This window comes from Salarias fasciatus, chromosome 19, assembly GCF_902148845.1.
Source record: "Salarias fasciatus chromosome 19, fSalaFa1.1, whole genome shotgun sequence".
NCBI classification, from domain to species: Eukaryota; Metazoa; Chordata; class Actinopteri; order Blenniiformes; family Blenniidae; genus Salarias; species Salarias fasciatus.
The window spans coordinates 22,603,123-22,624,476 of record NC_043763.1 but is presented as its reverse complement, the minus strand read 5'-3'; the positions used below and the strand labels follow the sequence as shown (position 1 = coordinate 22,624,476).

At 49.4% G+C, this 21,354-nt stretch overlaps 2 protein-coding genes across 4 annotated transcripts; one reads left to right on the top strand and one right to left on the bottom strand.

The window, feature by feature from the left end:
• Window positions 1-1,212: 1,212 nt before the first annotated feature.
• On the bottom strand, window positions 1,213-21,165 carry kiaa0586 (KIAA0586 ortholog). 3 transcript variants are annotated; one of them, XM_030116529.1, is made up of 27 exons: window positions 20,703-21,165; window positions 19,850-19,943; window positions 18,033-18,228; window positions 17,801-17,871; window positions 17,664-17,724; window positions 17,457-17,571; window positions 16,988-17,099; window positions 7,877-8,015; window positions 6,979-7,763; window positions 6,842-6,899; window positions 6,297-6,452; window positions 6,026-6,218; window positions 5,766-5,951; window positions 4,950-5,068; window positions 4,679-4,822; window positions 4,395-4,579; window positions 3,999-4,120; window positions 3,674-3,876; window positions 3,452-3,596; window positions 3,202-3,358; window positions 2,834-3,093; window positions 2,444-2,499; window positions 2,260-2,352; window positions 2,061-2,181; window positions 1,761-1,924; window positions 1,625-1,658; window positions 1,213-1,375 (listed from the first exon to the last, which is right to left on the bottom strand). In XM_030116529.1, the coding sequence occupies exons 1-27, from the start codon at window positions 20,944-20,946 to the stop codon at window positions 1,299-1,301; spliced, it is 4,290 nt and encodes a 1,429-aa protein (XP_029972389.1). In that variant the 5' UTR covers window positions 20,947-21,165; the 3' UTR covers window positions 1,213-1,298. The 3 variants fall into 3 exon arrangements, with proteins under 3 accessions (XP_029972389.1, XP_029972390.1, XP_029972392.1); XM_030116530.1 differs by having other exon boundaries at window positions 6,979-7,760; XM_030116532.1 differs by having other exon boundaries at window positions 19,850-19,922.
• Window positions 11,969-14,092, top strand: irf2bpl (interferon regulatory factor 2 binding protein-like). Its single transcript, XM_030116535.1, has one exon. The coding sequence runs from the start codon at window positions 12,083-12,085 to the stop codon at window positions 14,084-14,086; it is 2,004 nt and encodes a 667-aa protein (XP_029972395.1). The 5' UTR covers window positions 11,969-12,082; the 3' UTR covers window positions 14,087-14,092.
• Window positions 21,166-21,354: the final 189 nt, after the last annotated feature.

Sequence of the window (21,354 nt, the reverse complement as noted above, 5' to 3'; positions counted from 1 at the left end):
ATGATTTTCAATTTACTGTTACACAAAAACAGAGAATGAAGGTGAAATAAACTTGTGAATTTCATCTTCAGTTTGAGTGATTTTCATTGTTTTGCTCTGCTCTGAACGTCTTTGTTTCTTTTCTGGGTTAATTCAGTCTGAGCTGGCTGAACACCTGCTTAATGAGGGCAGCTTATTAATATGCTAATGAGCTTGAGCAATTAATATGCTAATGAGGGCGTGGCTGACAGAACAGCGCCCTCTGCTGCTGACCTGCTAACATTGAAGACCCTGATACTTATAAGGACAGCATGGCTAAAGACACTCGTGTTTTCTGGGGGGTGAGATATGCTGTGTAGAACAAACAACAAAACAAATATACACTAGTATACACACAGACACAAAGAAAAAACAATATGTGTTGCAATAAAAGCAATGATTTCTCTTATGCCTGTGTGTGTCCTCGGGCTGCAGCATCATTAAATGTGTGCAAGTTTAAATCTCAGTCAGTGAACATTGATTACCACACACACACACACACACACAGAGCTTTGTACTCATTCTCCGCCAGCCGCCTGTTTTAGTGTTTAGTGATTCTTGGATCCATCCAGGCCCTGGAGCCTTTATTGTGGAGGTCAGAGGTTTATATCTGAGCTCTTACTGTGGTTAAAAAAAAAGTGCAGCTTTCTCACAGCAAATTCACCCTGAGGCCTCTCGATGTGTGTGTGTGTGTGTGTGTGTGTGTGTGTGTGTGTATGTGGAGCCTCGTTGTCTCTGCTGCTGCTCCTCTAATCCCACTTCCTGATTATCCTTCCCTTATATACACTCACAGTAAAAACACACACAAGCGCACACACACAAACACAGTGTTCAGTGATGCAGAAAGACAATGTATGTGTGTGTGTGTGTGTGTGTGTGTGTGTGTGCGTGTGTGTCTACGCGTTTGAGTGAGAGCTCCACTGAGTGGAATCAGAAACCTGTGGCTCTTACCATGCTTGTTGAGCCCAAACTGAGGAACCTCTCTGTCTTCTTTGTATTTCAGAACTGAAGCTGCAGCCAAGATGGCTTCATTTTTTTCTGTAGTGTTCATGTTTTGTGTGTGTGTGTGTGTGTGTGTGTGTGTGTGTGTGTGTGTGTGTGTGTGTGTGTGTGTGTGTGTGTGTGTGTGTGAGTGTGTGTGTGTGTGTGTGTCTAAATCATCTAACAGAAACAGGGAGTTAAAGTTTTATGAAATATAAAGCATTTATTTAATGAAAATTGGAACTTGGAACAGTGAGAAACAGTAAAACCTTGAACAGGAAACATCGCCATGGTAACAGTCAGAAAACATCATCAGAGGAGTCTGATGGAATTCTACCTTCTTCCACCTCCTCCTCCTCCTCCTCCTGCTGTGCAGCTGCAGAAACAGACATCAGTGACTTTGTTAGTGAGCAGGTTACAGACACACACACAGTAGAAAACATCAGTAACAATATCATCATCAACAACAGAGAGAATATCAACACTGACAACAGCAGTGGGAACAACAGTCACCATAAAGGAGGAAAAAAATCAAAGAATTTCCTTCTGAACTATATGAAGAAATCATATTATTTTCCTTGTGTAGCCTGCTCATTGATTAAGAGTAGGATAATCTTTGTCATACCAGTATGTGAGGCTGAGCTGCAGACCAGGACCACCTGACAACAACACACAAGTAAACAAAAACAAACAAACAAGTCAACAAACAAACAGCTTCAGTGAAGCTCTGGTTTGTGTGTGTGTGTGTGTGTGTGTCTCACCTGTCCTGCTGTGTTTGCTCCCCCCTGCTGAGGAGGATCAGGAGGAGAAGATGGGGACTGGTCTGTGAAGAGGTCAGAGGTCAACGTGCCCATAGGCTCCACCTCCGTGTCGCCTGTGGTTCCCAGGATCTGATTGGCTCCTTCATTGCTCTGCTCAGACACGTCTGGAGGAAGCAGAGTGACGTCACGGCGATGTCATACAGGAGACAGAAAGCTGAGGTGTGTGTGTGTGTGTGTGTGTGTGTGTGTGTGTGTGTGTGTGTGTGTGTGTGTGTGTGTGTGTGTGTGTGCGTGTGGTACCTGCAGCTTGGTTGATCTGACCCGGTGACGTCTGACTCCATGCTCCACTCGGCTTCACCGTGCCGTCGTCACTCACCTCTCCGACGCTCACCTCCTCTTGCTCCTCCCTCCCCCAGGAGCCCTGAGGTCAGAGGTCATGTCATGTTCGACGTGCAACAGACAAACAAACAACGGATAAACAAACTCTTTGCGAGCCGACCTCCGGCTGTGGACGCTCCCCTCTGCTCTTTGTCAGGCGTCTCAGAAAGAGGTCGTGACCCTCGACCTGTCCCTCACTGGGGGGGTCAAAGTCCTGCAGGAAGCAGAGAATGAAGAGTAAACCTTGAAAAATCAACCTACAGGAGCAGAGAAACACGGCGGGAATCAAACCAGTGGCCTCTCACCATGTCCTGACACCCCTGCAGGGAGCTGGAAAAGCTGCAGATGGCGTCCTCCTCCACTGAGACACACAGACAAAAGACTCAGATCAGACGGAGAGGCTGACACCCATGAGCAGCCACTTCCTGTCTGAATTACTTCTCGTCTTATTTTTTTTATTGAACATTATGTTCCTGTCTGATTCAGGTTTTGCATAAAGTACTACCTTTATCACATTACTTCCTGTTTGAGTTATTTGCCATGTGATTTACTTCCCAATTGAGTTATTTCCTTTGGGTTATAGCAGTTACTTCCTTCTTGAATTACTTCTCGTGTGAGTGAAGCCTTGTGTGAGTTACAGAGAAGGAAAACAACATTGATGATGATGATGATATTGATGAAGATGATGATGTCACCTGTCATGGCAGCCTGTTGGTTGAAATTGATGAGCAGCTCTCCCTCTGAGATGTGCTTCAGAGCGGCCTCAGTTCCTGCCGTCACTGCAGTGCTGGAGGAGGAAGAGGAGGAGGAGGAGGAAGAGGAGCTGGACTCCTCTGAGGAGCTGCTGGGTGATGCTGGTCCGGGGTCAGGGGGAGGAGCTGGGGAGGGAGCAGGGGGGAGGCAGGGGGAACGAGGGGAGGATAGAGGAGGCTCCTCCTCTGCAACTGTCATCAGTCTGCAGGACGAAGCACAAGACACACACGTACAGAGGTCAAAATGTGCCTATTTGTGTGTGTGTGTGTGTGTGTGTGTCTGTGTGTGTGTGTGTGTGCGTGTATCATACAGTGTTTGCTGGTGTGTGTTCAGGTCTTCCTCTGGTTTCTCCTCGTCCAATGGCAGCTCAACATTTCCCCAGTTGGAAGTAGGCGGAGCTTGATTAGGAGTTGGACTTCTTGCTGTGGGGGTGGGCTCTGGGCTGGGAGTGGGCGTGGCCACATGCTCTGAGGTCAGACAAAAGTGCATGTTGTCATCTCAAGAACATCAAGCCATGTAACTACTGTACTCTGATTACTGATAAGGGTACAAAAAAGAACCTGGAGTCAGGGACTGAGCGGGCTCCTCGTTCAGCGGAGTGGCTGGTTCAGATGGAGGGGGCGTGGCTATGGGTGTTGCCTCCCTGCTGGTGGGCAGGGCCAGGTTGGGAGGTGGGGTTGGTACCGGTGTACTCAGCACTTCGTCCTGAAACAGAAGAAGTGAGTATTGGGAAGAGTAGCAGAAAGGAGGCGTAAACACTGTGAGGAGGAACATTCCTGGACCTGCTTCTGTGCTTCTGGTCCCTCTGGGTCCAGTCCTGGTCCTGGTCCTGGTCCCGGGCTTAGTGCTGGTTCCTGACTCTGACCCAACATTTGGGTCAGAATCTCAGTGAGAACCTCGATCACGAGCTGCCGGATCAACTCCGAGTCCACTGACGTGTTGGAGTCCACGAACAGCTGCAGACCTGCACCTCCAGCTGCCTCCACTGGGAGGAGGAGTCAGACAGAGGGGGAGGAGCCACAGGGAGGAGGAGTCAGAAAGAGGGGGAGGAGCCACAGGGAGGAGTCAGACAGAGGGGGAGGAGTCAATGGAGTGAAAGGAGCTTACCTATGTCTGAGGTGACGCTCTGCTCCTCATCTGATTGGCCAGTGTGGTCAGACTGTGTGGGGTCATTGGGAGGAGGGTGGATCATCTCTGAGATCACTCGAGCCATCACCTGCTGCTCCACCCTGAACACAGAGACACAAACCAACAAAGCAGATATAGAAACAGATAAAAGCAGCTATACTGTCGGGTTGCACAAAAGTCCATTTTACTTCCACCAGTCCAATAAGCTGGAATGAGCACTTGGCATTAAATCCTCCGGAGGGAATATCAACATACTGTGAGATTATAAATGAGTAAAGCTGAAACTACTGGATCTAAAGGTGAACTGGGGAGAGAGACTGTGACCAGTCGGACAGATCAGAACACTCTGTATCTAACGTTGAGATAGCTTCTCACCATTCCACCAGTCGGTCTTCCAGGGCATCTCTCTGTGCATCGAAGCCCAGGATGGGGCCCTGGTCCTGGGCAGGCAGGGCAGCGGGGGCCTGTGGTGGGAAGACTGGACCCTGGTACTGAACCGGAGGAGGGGACGGAACTCCATCTACCTCCAGAGCATCTTCAGCCACCACACTCTCCTCCTCCTGGAAACACACACACACACAGACAGATGTGGACATACACTGTTAAGAGTGAAAAATAAAGAGTGAGAGAAAGCAGGAGGGGCAGCAGGGACAGGTTACCTGTTCAATGTCAGCAACAGACAGAAAGTCAGTTCCAGGAAAAGCGTTGTCCTCGTCCTCCTCATCTTCCTCGCTCCTCCTCTCCATGATGTCCACAATGCATGATGTCACAGGAGGGGGCGGAGCTTCAGCCGTGTCCCACTGCTGCCAACACAATGTTTGTCTCACCTTCACACTCGATTGCACTGCATGTCTCGGGGGTCAGGTTTTGGTGAATATGGTCACCCGACACGACAACTCATCGGTAAGATAAGATTCACGGTCTTCTCACCTGTCGCTCAGGTGCTCCGTCGTCCACGGCGACCATGTTGGCAGCTGAAGGACCGGTGGGAGGCGCTACGTCAGGTGGAGGACGCCATCGCACAGAGGAAGATTCTATCCTGGGACGACCTGCAGGGATGTTCAAGCCTGATTTGACTTGAGAGTGTGTGTGTGTGTAATCTTTAAAATATGTGTGTAACAGGACTATCACCGCTAATCATGATTATATTAATGGTAACCGTAAGGTGTGAGCTTTTTAATCGCATTTTAATCGCAGCCCTTTTTGTCCCTTCTACTCACCCGTACTTTTCTCTTCTGACTGTCGCACTAACGAAGCCTCTAACGTCATTTCCCCACCAGCGCAGTTATTTAGGTGTATCAATAAGCTGAATTGATCACTAAATACTGAATTGTAGCACCATCCTCCTGAATGCAAGCATGGTCCTGTGACGGGGAATGCAACTGTTTTTGGGGGTAAGCAATTCTACACTAAACAGGCAAAGCAAGCTTGAGATAATGAATTACAGTGGTTTTTTACTTCCCAACTTTTGTTAAATAAACAAAATCTGATTTTCCATACAGAAGGTCAAAAAGGATATCTTTTCTTTCTGTTCAATTGACTTCTAATTAAGACATTCTGGCAAGAAATGCTTTTCATTTCTTGGAATGCGAAATCAAAGAATTTTAAACATGTAATTCAAAATGTAACTAATTGCAATTAACTACAAAAGTTCTGTGATTAACTGCCATTTAAATGATACTAGATGTTGAATATGCGATGATGTGATGATGAAAGGGTTTCTGGGTAATGCAGCTGTTTACTGACCCAGAGGTATGGCCATGGAGATGGGATGTTGACTGTCAGTGAGGTCACCAGTGAACAGGTGGGCGGGGCTGCGGAGGTGGGGCTGTGCAGGCGAGGATGTGAGGGGAGGAGTCCATGAAAGGGGTGGAGCTACAGCAGAGGGAAGAGTCGGCCTGGTCTGCGTCTTACGGGACTTCAGCTTCACACCTGAGAGGAAACAGGAGGAGGTCAGGACCTCTGACCTCCACATCTCTGCTACATCAGAGCGAGCTCAGTCTGACCTTTCACACTCTCCACCAGGCGAGGGCGGGGCTTTCTGCAGAGCGGTGATGCCGGCGAGTTGAAACGCATGTACGGGACTTTCTTTAGGGTGCGTCTCAGGCCTGAGTATGGCGCCCGGCCGTACAGCCGCGTCAGGTACGCCTCCCCGTCCAGCTCCTTGTCTGTTCTCCTCCCTCTCTGAGGCTCCGCCTCCTGAAGGTACACACAGAGGATTGATTTGATACCTGAGACTCATCAGAACAATCAAGACTATCCTCTGTGATATCTGACCGTTTTTGGTGCAGCCGTCTGTGCTCTGATTCCTTTCCCGGTCATCTCTGGCTTACCCCTCCTTGAGGGGGCGGAGCTCCGGGGAGCTCGCCGCTGTGATGTCACAGCAGCATCCGTTGCTCTGCTGTTGATGACGTTTTCTGACGGCGCCTTAGGCTGAGGAGGAGAGATTTTATGTTTGAATCATCAGCAGGACATGAGGTTTATGACCAGGAGCAGCTGAGGAAACGTTTCAGTCAGAATCAGGTGAAAACATTCAATTCTAACACAAGACAACAAAGAGAGATCAGAGCGCCACCACAGTATTCACTGAAACATTGCGTCCAACCATGCAAGAATCCACTTTGAAAGAATAATCAGAGAAAAAAAACAACAAATTGGTAAGAAAAAACACTGAGGAAGCCAGATGACAAGAAAAGGGAAATGAATGAGAGACCAGTAGTTGTTAGAGTGATGGACCAGCAGAGGGCAGCAGAGCCACACTGCATAGTTTTTAATCAGCTGGAACAAAAGACCTGGAGCTCCAGGAGCTGCAGGCTGCTCACCTGCAGGTTGATCCAGGCGTCGACGGTCCTCCTGATTCGGGCCTGCTGGGTCCAGTCGCTGCAGGGAGAACCACAGAGGGGTTGCTGAGTTGTTCCAGACATTTCAAAAGCTTTACTCCACTCGGCTACTGTCATACCTGTTAGTGCACAGCGCCTCCAGCTGGTAGTGCAGCTCCTCGGCGTTTACAGACCTCAGCACCGACATCAGGTTCTCCTCCAAGAGTTTCTTCTGTCTGCGGACCTGACGGAGAACCTGTGCTGCTTCTTCCAGAGGGGATGGAGACACAGGCGTCCTCTGGAACTCCCTGTCCCAGGACTGCTTTGATATCTGGGACTGAGACTGGTTCACATGGGACCAGTACTGCTGAGACTGGTTTGGTCTGGACTGGTTCTGTTCAGTTTTCTTATGTCTGGGCTTGTTTCGTTTGGTCTGGTCTGGTTGGATTTGTTTTGGGTGGACCTGGTTCTGTTGGATATGGACTGGTTGAACATGGTTCTCTTGTACCTGGTCTGGATGAATTTGGCTCTGCTGAACCTGGTTTGGTTGGAGCTGGTTTGGATGGACAAGGTTTTGAGGGAACTGGTCTGGTTGAACCTGGTTCTGTTGAGCCTGGTTTGTGTAGACCTGGTCCTGTTGGACCTGGTCTGGTTGAACCTGGTCGGGATGGAGCTGGCTTTTATGGACATAGTTCGGAGGGCACTGGTCTGGTTGAACCTGGCTCTGTTGAACCTTGTCTGGTTGGAGCTGATTTGGGTGGACCTGGTCTGAGTGGACCTGGTTCTGTCTGACCTGGCCCTGGTGCACCTGGTTTGGCTGGCCCTGTTTCTGTTGGAACTGGACTAGGTTCTGCTGACTCTGGGTTAGCTGGGACTGAGGGGGTCCCTGTGCAGCTCTGCTGGTCATCGGAAAGTCTTCTGGCTTCTGGAAGGACAAAACAAAGAGATTTACACTAGTGTGTGTGTGTGTGTGTGTGTGTGTGTGTGTGTGTGTGTGTGTGTGTGTGTGTGTGTGTGTGTGTGTGTGGTCCTTCTCACCTTTAGTAGTGTTTTCATCTCAGCCCTGAGTTGTCTCATCTCTCTCAGCACCTGATTGGCTCTGCTGGCCGCCTCCAGGCTGTGATTGGTCGGAGAGTGAGTGGACTCTCTCTGAGGACCTCGGAGACGCCAGTCATCCCTGTAAATAAAAATAGAAAAAGGAAAGACAAAAAAAAAAAGAAGAAGCAGAGGATGGACACAGATTAGCTATAGATCCTGGTGTTCGCCTCAACAGCAGGTCTCAATAGAATGAGAGCGGTGAAAGGAACATCAGGAGAACTCCAGTCTGCTGGAGAAGAAGCGCCACAGTCAGTCATTCTCAGTGGGATGAAGCCTCGACTTCAAACGTCCAAAGCACAGGAAGGACGAGGACAGTGCACCACACAATGCCAAGGATCAGCACACAACAACAGGAACACGTCATGGTAACAAAAACCATTGAGTTGACAATATGTTTAACATTAATCTTCATCTGTGGTTGTCATGGCGACAGTAATAAACATGGTTTTGGGTTGCCACAACGCTGTTGTTTGGAGAATGCAATGAATTTGGCTCTCCTTGAAAATTTTTTTTTTTTTTTAATAGATTTTCAAAATCACTCAGAAATTGAAAATCCTGCTCTTAGTACCATCCATCCATACCTACAACGACCACCAACACCAACATCACCCATCACCACCAGTAACATCACCCATCACCACCACAAACACCACCACAAGGAGACAAACATCTGTTGATGTTAGGTCTCGTTAATGGGATGGATAAAGAATGCAGAGCGATTCCTAAATACAGTCAATACAACAGATTCACATAACAACTACTTATTATTCTACAAAAAACGGCTGCATACTCACAAGACACACACACACACACACACACACACACACACACACACACACACACACTGGTGGTGCATCTGGAGGAATATGCAGTGTGTATGTGTGCGTCTATGTCTGTGTTTATGTCTCCATGTATGTGTGCGTCTCTTGAACAGCTGCAGCAGACCGTTGCTAAGCAACACCTCAGCAGTTTCCCATGGCGACAGGGAGGAGGGATGCTGATAAAGAAGAGAGGCTTTCATTCACAGAGGGGAGGGGGTTGCTTTGGATTCTTCTCCTCCTCCGTAGACCTTCAACACGTGACCAGTAATAGGCAGGAGCTGAAGAAGCGACTGCAGATGAATATTAATGCTGTCTTCGCCTTCTCGGTCTTTTGTGCAGCTTTCTGTCTCACAGTGGAACATCTGGACCTTCTGCAGCACTTGCAGCACAACACTTGGTCCAGACCTGTTCAATCTGAGCCCCGGTGTCTGGGCTGTGCGAAGCCCGCACACAGGCTGGAAACGGAGCCGTGTGGCCTGGTGTGAGTTAGATCTGAACCCAAACAGTCAGAATCCAGAGTCGAGAAGTCCTAAAATACCACATGAGACATGAAGCCTCAGCACCAGCAGTCAGACCAGACAAAGGGGGGAGGAGACGAGTCAATGCTGCAGCAGAAGGGGGGGTTGAGTGGGTGGGCAGCCAGAGAAGCTGGGAGAAAGAAAGTGCTGACATCATCTCCCAAAATGGAGTCGATGCGTCGATACGATGTGTGTGTGTGTGTGTGTGTGTGTGTGCTCAAATTTAAATTAAAATGTATTTTATCGATCAGAACGTGCCATCGGCTGATTCCTCAGCATCTCTTTGTCTTCAGCACATTCCTGAGTACAGGCTGGTTTCAGCCGAGGAGGCTGGTAACTATGGCAACTACAGCATCATCCACGGCAACGGGTGGGGTGGGGAGGGGGTGCGGTTGTTACGCGGAGAGAAAGAGAGATGAATGAAAGAGACGGAGGCTGCAGCCTCACAGTCACTTCGCGATGCACATCCGAACAGATTGTACACTGAAGCTGACTCACATTACAAGCCCTGTCTGAGTCTGGAACGATTCGCCGGCACTTCAGTCCTGGTGCTGCACAACGCAGAGTCCAACAGAAACCTCCTGTCAGAGCTCCTATATAATACATTCAAAAGACATCGGGACCTCCCACTGATGGAACTTTCTGTTTTTGGAAGGGTGGCTGTGGCTCACTCTGCATGCTGAAGTGTCCTTGAGCAAAACGCTGAATGTCAAATTGCTTCTACTGAAGGTCGAGCACCTTGCACTGGCAGCCGACACCACTGTGATAATAAGACCGTGAACATTTTTGATCTAAAGAAGCAGTGAAAAAATTAAATGTTCCATTTTTACATCACCAGCCTGTTTTGTTTTTACATTAAATTCCCAATCTGCACCTGGCTTCATGGCCACATATTCCCCTCACACTCGAACACTGCATCAAAATGTGGACCTGTTCTTCCTCGTTCTTTCAAGTAGACACAAAAATGGAAATTATCTCCGTCCTCTGACAATGGACCGCTAACTGCGTAGCTGTGTTTCAGGATGAGTGACACACACACACACACACACACACACACACACACACACACACACACACACACACACACACACACACACACACACACACACACACACACACACACACACACACACACACACACACACACACACACACACACACACACACACACACAGATATGTAGGTCAGTGTGACCTCTGTTTCAGGTGTTCCCTCCCTCGGGTGAAATTGAAGAGATGCAGACTTAAAGGAAAAACCTTTGAAAAACAATTAATAGCTGGCTGATAAAGGATCACATTTTTTTGTGTGAACAAAGAGTGGGGTGGTCGAGGCTCAGTCTCTCTCACTCACACACACACACACACACAGAGGGAAAGCTGCCTGGTAACAGAGTCTCTGCAGCACAGCCTCAACATGTCTGAGTCATTCACATTCTCTTCCAGGAAGACTCCTTGTGTGGATCAGACACCATGTAGTCGGGCTTGACGGTGGTGTGGCGGTTAGCGCGCCACGCTCACACTGGGAATAGCCCTGGTTCGTTTCTGGCTGGGGAGACCTTTCTGCATTATTTTTCCACACCATGTTGACTACTGCCATGCCAGCGTTTCACTCACACACCACTGAGCAGTGTCTGAAGACACTTTTACACACAGAGAATCACACAGGAACCCAACCACCAACCTATGGATTTAAAGATGATCGACCTGCTTTACAAACTCAGCCACAACCATTCCCAGTTGATTAATTTATGTTGTGATGCGTCACTATTTGTGTCTCTGGGTGACTGATCAACGACCTGTGCAAGTCTGAGCTGTCAATGATGTTATAAAGCTTACATGATGTGCTGATTCGCCATGAAAACAGGTCTAATGTGGATAAAAAATGAACAGGCAACATTTCTCTGTGTTGCAGTCTTGAAGCTGTTCAGGTCTGTGGACAGCATGGACACGTCTCACCTCGCTGACAGAAAAAGTAAGCCTTTACATCCAGAAACATGTTAAATAAAAAGCAAATCAATTAACCGTACTGTTAAGCTGTTTGCTCACACCAAGCAGATTGAATGTCTCAGCAGTGCCCCACCTAAAGTGTCCCCCTGTCTGTCCCTGTGAGGACAGGTCTAATAAAGACAGCTCTGGCAGACGCACAGGTTGGATGGTTGTGATGGAGCACAGTGCATTTAAACCCCACCAAGTGGCTCTGCTGCAGCTCGGAAGCAAAACAAATCATGCTTTGACCTTTATTTGTGCCGGTTACATCGGGAGACTCTGTTCGCAGATTGAAGCCTTGTTACAGATTATCTGAGGAGAACAGAGAGCGAGCACGAAGCACGGAAAGAACCTCCAACTGGAAATGGATCGTTTTATTATTGACAGATTTTAACCTTCAGATTCCAGTCGTGTCTGCAGCTGAGGAGGAGGAGGAGGAGGAGGAGGAGTGACACAGGTGGAAGGAGGGCAACAAGTGGCGTCATGGGGGGTATTTGACGTCACTTACGCTACCAGATGGTATTCCTGTGCGTGCGTGTGTGTGTGTGTGTGTGTGTGTGTGTGTGTGTGTGTGAGGGGTACAATCAAAATTCCTCAGCCTCTGTAGGAGTGATGCATGCAGGGAAATAACGCAGCCCCCACCTCCTCCACCCCCCTCCTCCATCTCTGCAGCGCACACAGAGCTCCAGCATCAGCATCAGGAGCATCAGGAGGAGGAGGAGGAGGAACAATAACCTGAGACGCGGCTCCGCAGTCCGTCCTCCGTCTCTCCGTCGTTCAGTGAGGCCGCTCCGGGAGGAGGCAGGGCGGGAGCCCGGGATCATGTCCTCCCCGCAGGTCTCCTCGTCCCGCAGGCAGTCCTGCTACCTGTGCGACCTGCCCCGCATGCCCTGGGCCATGATCTGGGACTTCACCGAGCCCGTGTGCCGCGGCTGCGTCAACTACGAGGGCGCGGACCGGATCGAGTTCGTCATCGAGACGACGCGCCACCTGAAGCGGGCTCACGGCTTCCAGGAGGGCCGGTCCCCCACCGGAGGTCCGCCGCCCGCCCCGCAGCAGCAGCAGCCCGCCGCCACAAAAACCCAGGCGGGGCTGCTGAGCGGCAAGGAGCCGGGGGGGCAGCTCAACCATCACCACCACCAGCCCGACCCTCCGGGGAAGCCCCCGCAGCCCGCTTTGGACCGGTACTCTCTGGGAACGGACGGCCGGGCGAGGTTCGACTACGGCGGGCACAGCAACGGCAGGCTGCACAACGGGCTCGGAGCGCCCAACGGGTTCAAACCGGACGACGGACCGCCGGAGCTGAACCGACAGAGCCCCAACTCCCGGAGCCGGAGCCACGCGGGGCTCGTGTCGGCCCCGGGACCGATGACCGTCCCCCCGAACCTGCTGCCGCAGACGCTCGGGCCGCACGGGCTGGCGGGCAGAGCGGCGCCGGCGCACGGCTCCGGGGTCGGGGTGTCCCTGTCCGAGCCCGGGGGGAAGCGGCCGGCCTCGGTGTCCAGCACGGACCAGGAGCGGGAGCTGAAGGAAAAGCAGCGGAACGCGGAGGTGCTGGCCGAGCTGAGCGAGAGCCTCCGGAACCGGCAGGAGGAGTGGGCCAGCAGGCCCAAGCCGGTGCGGGACACGCTGGTGGCGCTGTCCGGCTGCACCCCGTTCGACGTCCGCTTCAAGAAGGACCACGGGCTCGTGGGCCGCGTGTTCGCCTTCGACGCGGTGTCCAAGCCCGGACTGGACTACGAGCTGAAGATCTTCATCGAGTACCCGACCGGGTCCGGGAACGTGTTCTCCAGCGCGTCCGGGGTGGCCAAGCAGATGTACCAGGACTGCATGAAGGACTTCGGGCGCGGGCTCTCCTCCGGGTTCAAGTACCTGGAGTACGAGAAGAAGCACGGCTCCGGGGACTGGCGCCTGCTGGGGGACCTGCTCCCGGAGTCCCTGCGCTTCTTTAAGGACGGGGTGGGAGACGACATGCTGCCGCAGCCGCACACCGACGGCAGCTACCCGCTGCTGCCCACCTCCCTGGTGCTGCCCGGCCGGGCTCTGGCCGCGGGCGGCGGGGGGAGCGGCTCCCGGGGCGGCGTGAGGAAGAGGAAAGCCTCCCCGGAGCCGGACTCCGCGGACGTCCGGGCGGAGGAGCAGCAGCGGCAGCAGTGGATCAACAGCCAGGCCGAAGCCCTCAAACTGTCCATGGCCGCGGGCTCGTTCGCCGGGCCGCCGCCGCCGCTCGGACCCGGGCACGCGGGACTCTCCTCCGGCCGCGCCACGCCCCCGGAGCCCGCCGCGCCGTCGCAGAACGGACAGTCCCCGATGGCCGCGCTCATGTCGGTCGCGGACACGCTCGGGAACGCGCACTCGCCCAACAAGGACCGGGACTCGGTGCACTCCACCACCTCCTCCTCCAGACACACCAGCAGCAGCCCGGTGTCCCCCGCGTCCGTGTCCGGCCAGCGGCGCCTCTCCTCCCGCAGCGGGGACCTCGGGCTGCCCGCGCCCTCTCAGTCGGCGGGGGGCATGGACCAGGTGCACGCGCAGAGCGTGCCCGACTCGCCCATGGCCAACAGCGGGCCCCTGTGCTGCACCATCTGCCACGAGCGGCTGGAGGACACGCACTTCGTGCAGTGTCCGTCCGTCCCGGGACACAAGTTCTGCTTCCCGTGCTCCAGGGAGAGCATCAAGGCGCAGGGCGCGTCCGGGGAGGTGTACTGCCCCAGCGGGGAGAAGTGCCCGCTGGTGGGCTCCAACGTGCCCTGGGCCTTCATGCAGGGGGAGATCGCCACCATCCTGGCCGGAGACGTGAAGGTGAAGAAGGAGAGAGACCCCTGAGGAGGAGGAGGAGGAGGAGGAAGGGGGGGGGATCCCTCCCCCTCAGTCTGCTGCTGAGCCTCACACTGGACTTCACTGATGGACCACAAATCATCCAGGAACTTCAACTGTCACTTTTGTCATGTACAGAAACAAACTGCAGAGGTGCAACACTGATTCACAATCCTAAACCGCTTCCTTCCGGCCTGACTCTGGACTCGGTTCAGCTTTCAGAGACATTTCACGTCTTAACAGAACTGATGAAGCAGAACAAACATCTTCAGGACCTAAAGAGAGTCCGGTCCGTCATTACAGAGCAGAAACAGTTTGAGTCGGTTTGAAAACTGCAGAAAGTTGAGGAGCTGAATCTTTCATTTTGCAGTGGAGCTGAGCTTTAAGCTGCTGTGATCAAATGTGTGACATTAAACACATTATTCTGAACCTGTGGAAAGTTTCAGTGTGAAAACCTGCAGCAGATTCTTCACAATAATGAAATTCAATGAATGTTGCACTTCCTGCTGCTCTCTACTTTGTTGTCAGTGATGCTGCTAAATGATCCAACGATAACTAAATACTCAGATTTCTGCACAAAATGCAAATTCAACAGAAGGTTCAGCTTCTTAAAGCGACAGCGAGCTGCTTCTGAGGGTTTCTAAAACTCAAACCAAGCTGAGAAAACATACTACAGTTTTAAAGACAAAGTAAACATGTATTCTGTTATTTACTGTAGCTTATTGTCCCATTTACAGAGTTCAAGAGGTACTGAGGTGTAATGAGAGGTTTAACGTGCACATGAGAGACGTGGAGGCGAAGCAGCACTGTCAGATGTAAAATTAACTCTCCAGTTTCATGTCGTCGTATTTATGGATGGTTGGTTTGTTGGTTTGCTCAGAGTCAGACTGGAGTCCGTCTGAAGGATTCTCTCCTGTGTGTTCCCCCCAGTCGGTCTTCAGCCAGGTTTTCAGTGAGGAGTCAGCAGGAGCCTCGAATAGAGCAGGGGTGTCAAACATAAGGCCTGTGGGCCAAAACCGGACCGCAAGAGGGTCCGATCCGGCCGCCAAACCAACACGCAAATGGAAAAAAAAATTCAAAGAAATTACTGATTTTTGGACAAAATAAAACAAATTTCTTAAGAGCAGCCGACAACACGACACTGAGACCAGAGCTAAGACGTCATGACAGCTAACAAGCTAACATTAGCCTGAAAGCCATGCTGTCAGGGTGAGTTTGTAAAAACACGCAGAACGCTACAGTTGTAGGAGAGGTTTTTGTGGAAATTTCACTGTATGTTGCAACATACATATTGTAGTCATTTTCAGCTCTGATTGTTTAGTTTTGTGAGCATTTAGATGTTTTCATCACGTATACTCCGCCCCAAAAACTAAGAAACTGGTCCGGGCCACTCCAGAGGAAATTGGACTGTTTGTGTCCCCCGAACTAAAACGTGTTTGACACTCCTGGACGAGAAGCGGCTGGTTAGCATGCTAACTTCACTGGCTTCAGTGGAACAATGTCGTCACTGTCTGCTTTCTTGGTTTACATGTAAAATAGACGCGGTGAAACTTTACAGAGTAGAAATGTATGAACGGAGAGGTGTGAAGCAGCTCTGACAGTTTGTATATCGAGAACATTTACCCGTCCGGAGCTGCAGTCGGTGGGTGTAGACGGTAGGAGCCGACTGGCTCCTGGGGCAGCGAGGGGGTTTTGTGGGTGTGACGCAGACTGTAGATGTAGAAATCTTTTCCATGTGGGTGTTTTGGAAAGCCAGTGTTGGTGAACAGTGACGGTCCCGTCTGTACAAACCTTTTTTTAAGTTTTTATACTGATGTTGATTTCTTATTGTAGACTTTTTTATGAGTTTGAGTTTGTACATGGATGTGAAATACTTTTTTATTTTATTTTTGGAGATTTTTACTGCGATAACAAAAGCTTCAGTTCAGCCTCTCTGTGACGGTTCTTCAGTCTTTGTGTCGTTCAGAAACACGATGAAACACAGCCGCTCTGTAACGTGCCTTTGGAGCCGAGTCAGTCCAAATAAAATCCATCGCTATGACCCTTTTCATGCACATCTGACCTCTTATTCGTCCTGTCACACCACTTCACTTAGAGCTTCAAGATCATGTGAGACAGTGTTAGTTCCACACATGGAAATGAGACGAATTAATTCAAATCCAGAGTCACACTGTGCAGAACCACAGTGTTCAAATGTAATAAGATCTGTCTGTTTCTGACCACCTCCCTCAACCTGAGACTGAAGGTTCAGAGCGAAATTTCACAGCCAATTAGCTGCATTTTAACTCAAACCCAACCGAGCCACTTCAGGCTTCACACAGCCTTTTCTTCTCTCAGGGTGAAGACTGGAGAACACTGTGTCAACAGGCTGCATTTCCTACAGACAGTCTGTAAGGCAGCCGCCTTCATCCAGGCTCAGTCGCTGCACGAACTTCTAAACTGACAGCTGTCAAATCACATCACAAGATGTTATCGCCACCTGCTGATAATGTGTGAAATAAAGACATTTTTTCTGAGAGGCATATGACTAAAATGGGTCACCACACACACACTTTAAAATCTGCAGTGCAGCAAAAAAAAAAAAAAAAAAGGAAAAAAAAAATCATATGAAGAATCAGTCACTTCCTCTGCACCATCATTACAATACTGAAGAATTTCCCTCTGGGATTACTGAAGTATCTTGATTCCATTCTAGAATTTGCTAGAATATTATTAGAGAACCCCTACAGCGTTATTACCGTCTGTCACACTGAATCCATTTTTAAAAAACCCCAGTAAGTGAAAGCAAACAAACAAAAACATAAATTGTCACTGGCTCATGGCTCCTGATTGGTCCTCCTCACACCGTCAGCCAATGGGAAGCGTCCTCACGGAAGGAGCACAGCCACCCCTCCCCCACAGCCCCCTCACCTGGTTTGATGGTTATGGCGCCACGTCTCCATGGAGAACAGGCCGCTTTCCATGGCGGAAGATGCTGCAGTTGCCGTGAAGCCCTGCGGCCGCTCGGCTACAACGTTTCCGTCTGCAGAAGAGAAGAAACACAAAATGACGACTTCAGGATGTCATCGATGCACCCAGGAGGCAAAACAGAGGAGCCAAACAAAGGGGCAAATACACAGACACACAAAGACACAGGGATAAATGGGGGCAAAAGGGGAACTGACGCGGAATACACACGCACACACAGACACTGCATCACGTTTCCACGGTAACTGCAGATGTGAACAGTCAGGAAGTCTCTGCTGCCCCCTGGTGGACATTTGCAGACTCTTATGAGCTTACTTTGAAGAGGAGAAAATTTCTAAGGACACGAGGACATATGTGCAGATCAGGCAAATGGCACATCATCCCGTGTGTGTGTGTGTGTGTGCGCGCGAACCTGTTGCATCCAGGTGTGTGACCTGCAGGAAGTTGGGCCGGCCTGCAGCTGTAGGGTCAGAGGTTGTGGGGGCGTGTCTTGTCCTGATGTAGTGAGCAGATTCCTGAAGCTGACTCTGAGCATAAAATATGAAAAATCAACGTTCTGATGATGACGATGATGATGATGTGTGTGTGTGTGTGTGTGTGTGTGTGTGTGTGTCTTTACCGGCAGCTGCTGATTATTCTGTGTCTCTGGGCCCAGGCTTCGCTCTCTGACACCGCTCTCCCTGATCAGAAGGCTGAGATGTTACTGTGATATCACTGTGTATTTGTGTGTGTGTGTGTGTGTGTGTGTGCACAAACCTGTCCTTCTGCATTAGTTTCTGTACATCTTCCATCAGCTGAGACATTCGAGCTTCCATCTGTGACTGAACCTGAAGGCAACACAAACACACAAAACACTGAATCTTCAGATGTGTTTATACTTTCACTTTTCAGGGTGTGAAGTTTGAGGATTGAGTTTGTCTGAACTTGTGACACGTTTCAGTTGGTTTTCCAACACTGTGACTTCTTTGTGTGTGTTATTCACGTGCACCTTAATGATAGGAACAGCTGCTGCGACCGCTGCAGCTGCAGCCACAGCTGCTGCGTTTGCATCGTCTCCCCGGTGGAGGGAGGACGGTCCCGCCTCCTCGTGGTCACCTGCTGCTGCGCCTGCATCCTGGATGCTGAGAGCTGGAGGCTGCAACAGCTGCACACTGACCTCCCTCCTGTGGGGGGCGCTGTGGGAGCTGAGCAACAAAGAGAGGAAATTAAAAAAACCTGCAGAAAAGTATACAGAACTATGTTAACTGAAGCTCAGTGTAGTTAAAGGATAAGTTCGGTTTAAACAGTTTTCACGTTGTTTATAGAACGAAGTAAAACAATATACTCACCCAGAAGGCTTCTCTGGTCCAAACAGTGCTTCGGGAGAAATTTAGATCCAAAATCGAGCTGCAGACATCCGTATACTGTTGGCCAATGGGGCATGTGTTGCGCCGGCTCCCAAAACGGCTTTAATCGTCCAAAAACTCATTAGTTTCACTAATATTTCCTCGTGGTCCACTCACGCCACTACTCCACGACAGCCCGGTGTCGCAAAATACATGCTGTTTTACAGATCTCTGAAGTGAATACGGTGATCAGGCTGTAAACTGAAGTACATTCACCAAGAGACACAGTAGGTGGCGCTGTGCACCTAAGTTGTTCGCCGCCACCAGGCGCCAGCCTCCGCTCATAAAACATGAAGATAATGCGGAAGTGCAAAAAAATCGGTTAATTCCGGAGAAATTCCAGCAGGGGGCGATGATGCTGGTTTCAAAAAGAGCCCCGGTCTCATTGGAACCCATTCAAAAATGCCGATTTTCAGAGTGCAAATAAACATATCAAGCGCCCGGTTTCAGAACATGTTTTGATCTCTATCACCAGTTTCTATAACCGTGTTGGCTTCACCAGACTCTGACTTTCACATAAATCATCAGTTGATTTTATTTTACGATTTGAAGTTCAGTATAAATCGCCCTATCACAGCGCCTCCTCTGTCCACGTGATGCAGTCACATGATGGGCTGGACCAATAACATTTACATCCGGTTTCAAATATTCAATGTGGAGACGTCCTGCTGGACTCGCTGAAGTCTTCAGAATGGCGGTTGGGAACGCAATGGGTGACGTCACGAAAGGTCTATCCATTTATTTACAATCTATGGTCACCACCCACTCCAAAGAAGAAGAAGAAGATGTTTGTAGTTCTTAATCTGTAGGGTCTTAATCCAACCTCATGTTTGGGGAAGAATAGGTCAGGTGTTCTAAAACCCAGCACTTATGTACCACTGACTAAGCTGACACACAAAAAAAAAAAAAAAAAAAAAAAAGAAAATGGGGGGGGGGGGGGGGTAGTGGCTCCTCTTCTGCAACTTGATGGCAACTCCCTTGACCAATCGCACTTGAAGCACTTGAAGCATTTACTAATGGTTTCTTTCTTTCTTATGTCTGTATTCTTGCTTGTGTTGTACGTCGCTTTGGACAAAAGCGTCTGCTAAATGAAATTGTAGAATTGTAGAATTGTAGTTCAGAGATCTTCTTCTTCTGTACTGTTTGGACCAGAAAAGCCTTCTGGGTGAGTATATTGTTCTACTTCGTTCGATAAACAACGTAAAAACTGTTTAAATCAAACTTATCCTTGAAAAAAATAGGTAATTTCATAATTCAAAATTTCTTACTTTTTTGTGTTATCTTTTGTCAATATTTGATTTAAAACAATATTTTTTATTTTGTTGCGATAAACATGTTTTCATTCTCTGGAACTCTTGTAAAGTGAAATACTCTAAAGTTTTTCCTGCTGTTTGCTCTGATGTCTTCCAGGTTTTCTCACCGTTGCTTCAGAGCCTCCAGAACGACTCCTCGACCTCCACCCGTGAAGCGGGAAGTCACCACGTCCCCACTTCCTGATGTCAGAGGATTTGAAGCTGTAATCAAGACAAACCAACATGCTAAAGGCATGTCAAAGGTGTGATGCAGTTGAATTATGAGAGGCTAAAAACAACAATAACAATCAGACTTAAAGGTGTTTTCTTTATACATTATCTTTGACTAAATTAAAACACTTCTATTCAATGTGATTTCTACAACCTTTCACTTATAAAATAGGTTGGATACAAATCTGACTGGTGATAATCCAGACATCTCACAGGAGGACGTGATCATGATGACCTGTGATTTTCTGAGTGGTAGCTGCAGTTTGCAACCTGGTTTCATCAATTTTTTGAACTTTCTAGATTCAGCGGATCATTTCAACATGTTCAGTTGTGCTGATTTCATACTTCACCTCCTTTTATACACTTAAGCACAGTTTGTGCACATTTGCATGAGATTTCAGAAATCAGCTCATTATAAACATAACTCGTTGGTTTTCATTCAAAACAAAATAATTTTGGACTAATCAGGCACAAAGATATAAATGCAGTAATTTTTTATGTCCAGGCTTTTTTGAGGAGATTCGGCTTTACAGTTTCACTTGGTACTTTCAATTTTACTCAGTAAAGTTGCACTTCTGTATATTATAACCGAGAAATCTCAGTTTCGATGAAAAGGAATGAATCATGTGTGGAAAATGACTTAAATGTCTTTGTTCCTCGTCCATTAGTCATTATTATGACGAAGGGACACAATAAAAGTTCCAATTGAAACAAATACACGCAGTATTTTGGGTCCTCTTGAGCTCTCACCGGTGTCTGCCTCCGCCTCCGGCCGGGAAGAGGCATTGCTCCCCGGCTTCTGTCGGTGGCTCCGGACGTGGGGAGGATCCGGCACCTTCTGGACAGTGATGTGGACTGGCCCTAGTCCTGGTCCCGGTCCCCGCTTCAGAAAAGGAGCACGAGTGGAGCGGATTAAAACCTCCCCGATGCCTGGGGTGCTAGGGGACCGGTCCGGACCGGAGGAGTCCCGGTACCGGAGTTCATCAGTTGACATCTTGCTAATGGATAAGTGCTAGCCTGCTAACCGCTTTCAAACTTCCCGCGCCAACAAATAACATCTCAAAAACAAATAAAAACAGGCTGGTAAAAGCTGAAACAACACCGAAGACTGCGAGCCACATAGTATGCAAAGTTTTCGGTCATAAATAAAAGACGAAAAAGCAAAAACAAATGATTAACGTTCTGAAAAGCAAGAACTTGTGGAAACCAAGCAACGGTGGCTGTCAACAAGAAGACGTACTTCCGCCTACGTCACATGATAGTTAATTAAAAACTTCAAATTGACGTCTCACTCCGCCGCTAAACCTTAGGAGATTATCTGAAATGTGGATAAAAGAACGGAGAGCAGACTGAGCAGTATAGGCGATCTTTGATCGGGTTTTACTCTTTAAACTGAATCACC

Bases quoted from the DNA above. Each gene is read 5' to 3' on its own strand.
- irf2bpl (XM_030116535.1), top strand. From the start codon at position 12,083: ATGTCCTCCCCGCAGGTCTCCTCGTCCCGCAGGCAGTCCTGCTACCTG.
- kiaa0586 (XM_030116529.1), bottom strand. From the start codon at position 20,946: ATGTCAACTGATGAACTCCGGTACCGGGACTCCTCCGGTCCGGACCGG. The intron at 18,229-19,849 runs GTGAGAAAACCT...TTTGTTGCTCAG, and splicing joins CTGGAGGCTCTGAAGCAACG to CTCCCACAGCGCCCCCCACA. The intron at 1,659-1,760 runs GTGAGACACACA...TGTTGTTGTCAG, and splicing joins GAGCAAACACAGCAGGACAG to GTGGTCCTGGTCTGCAGCTC.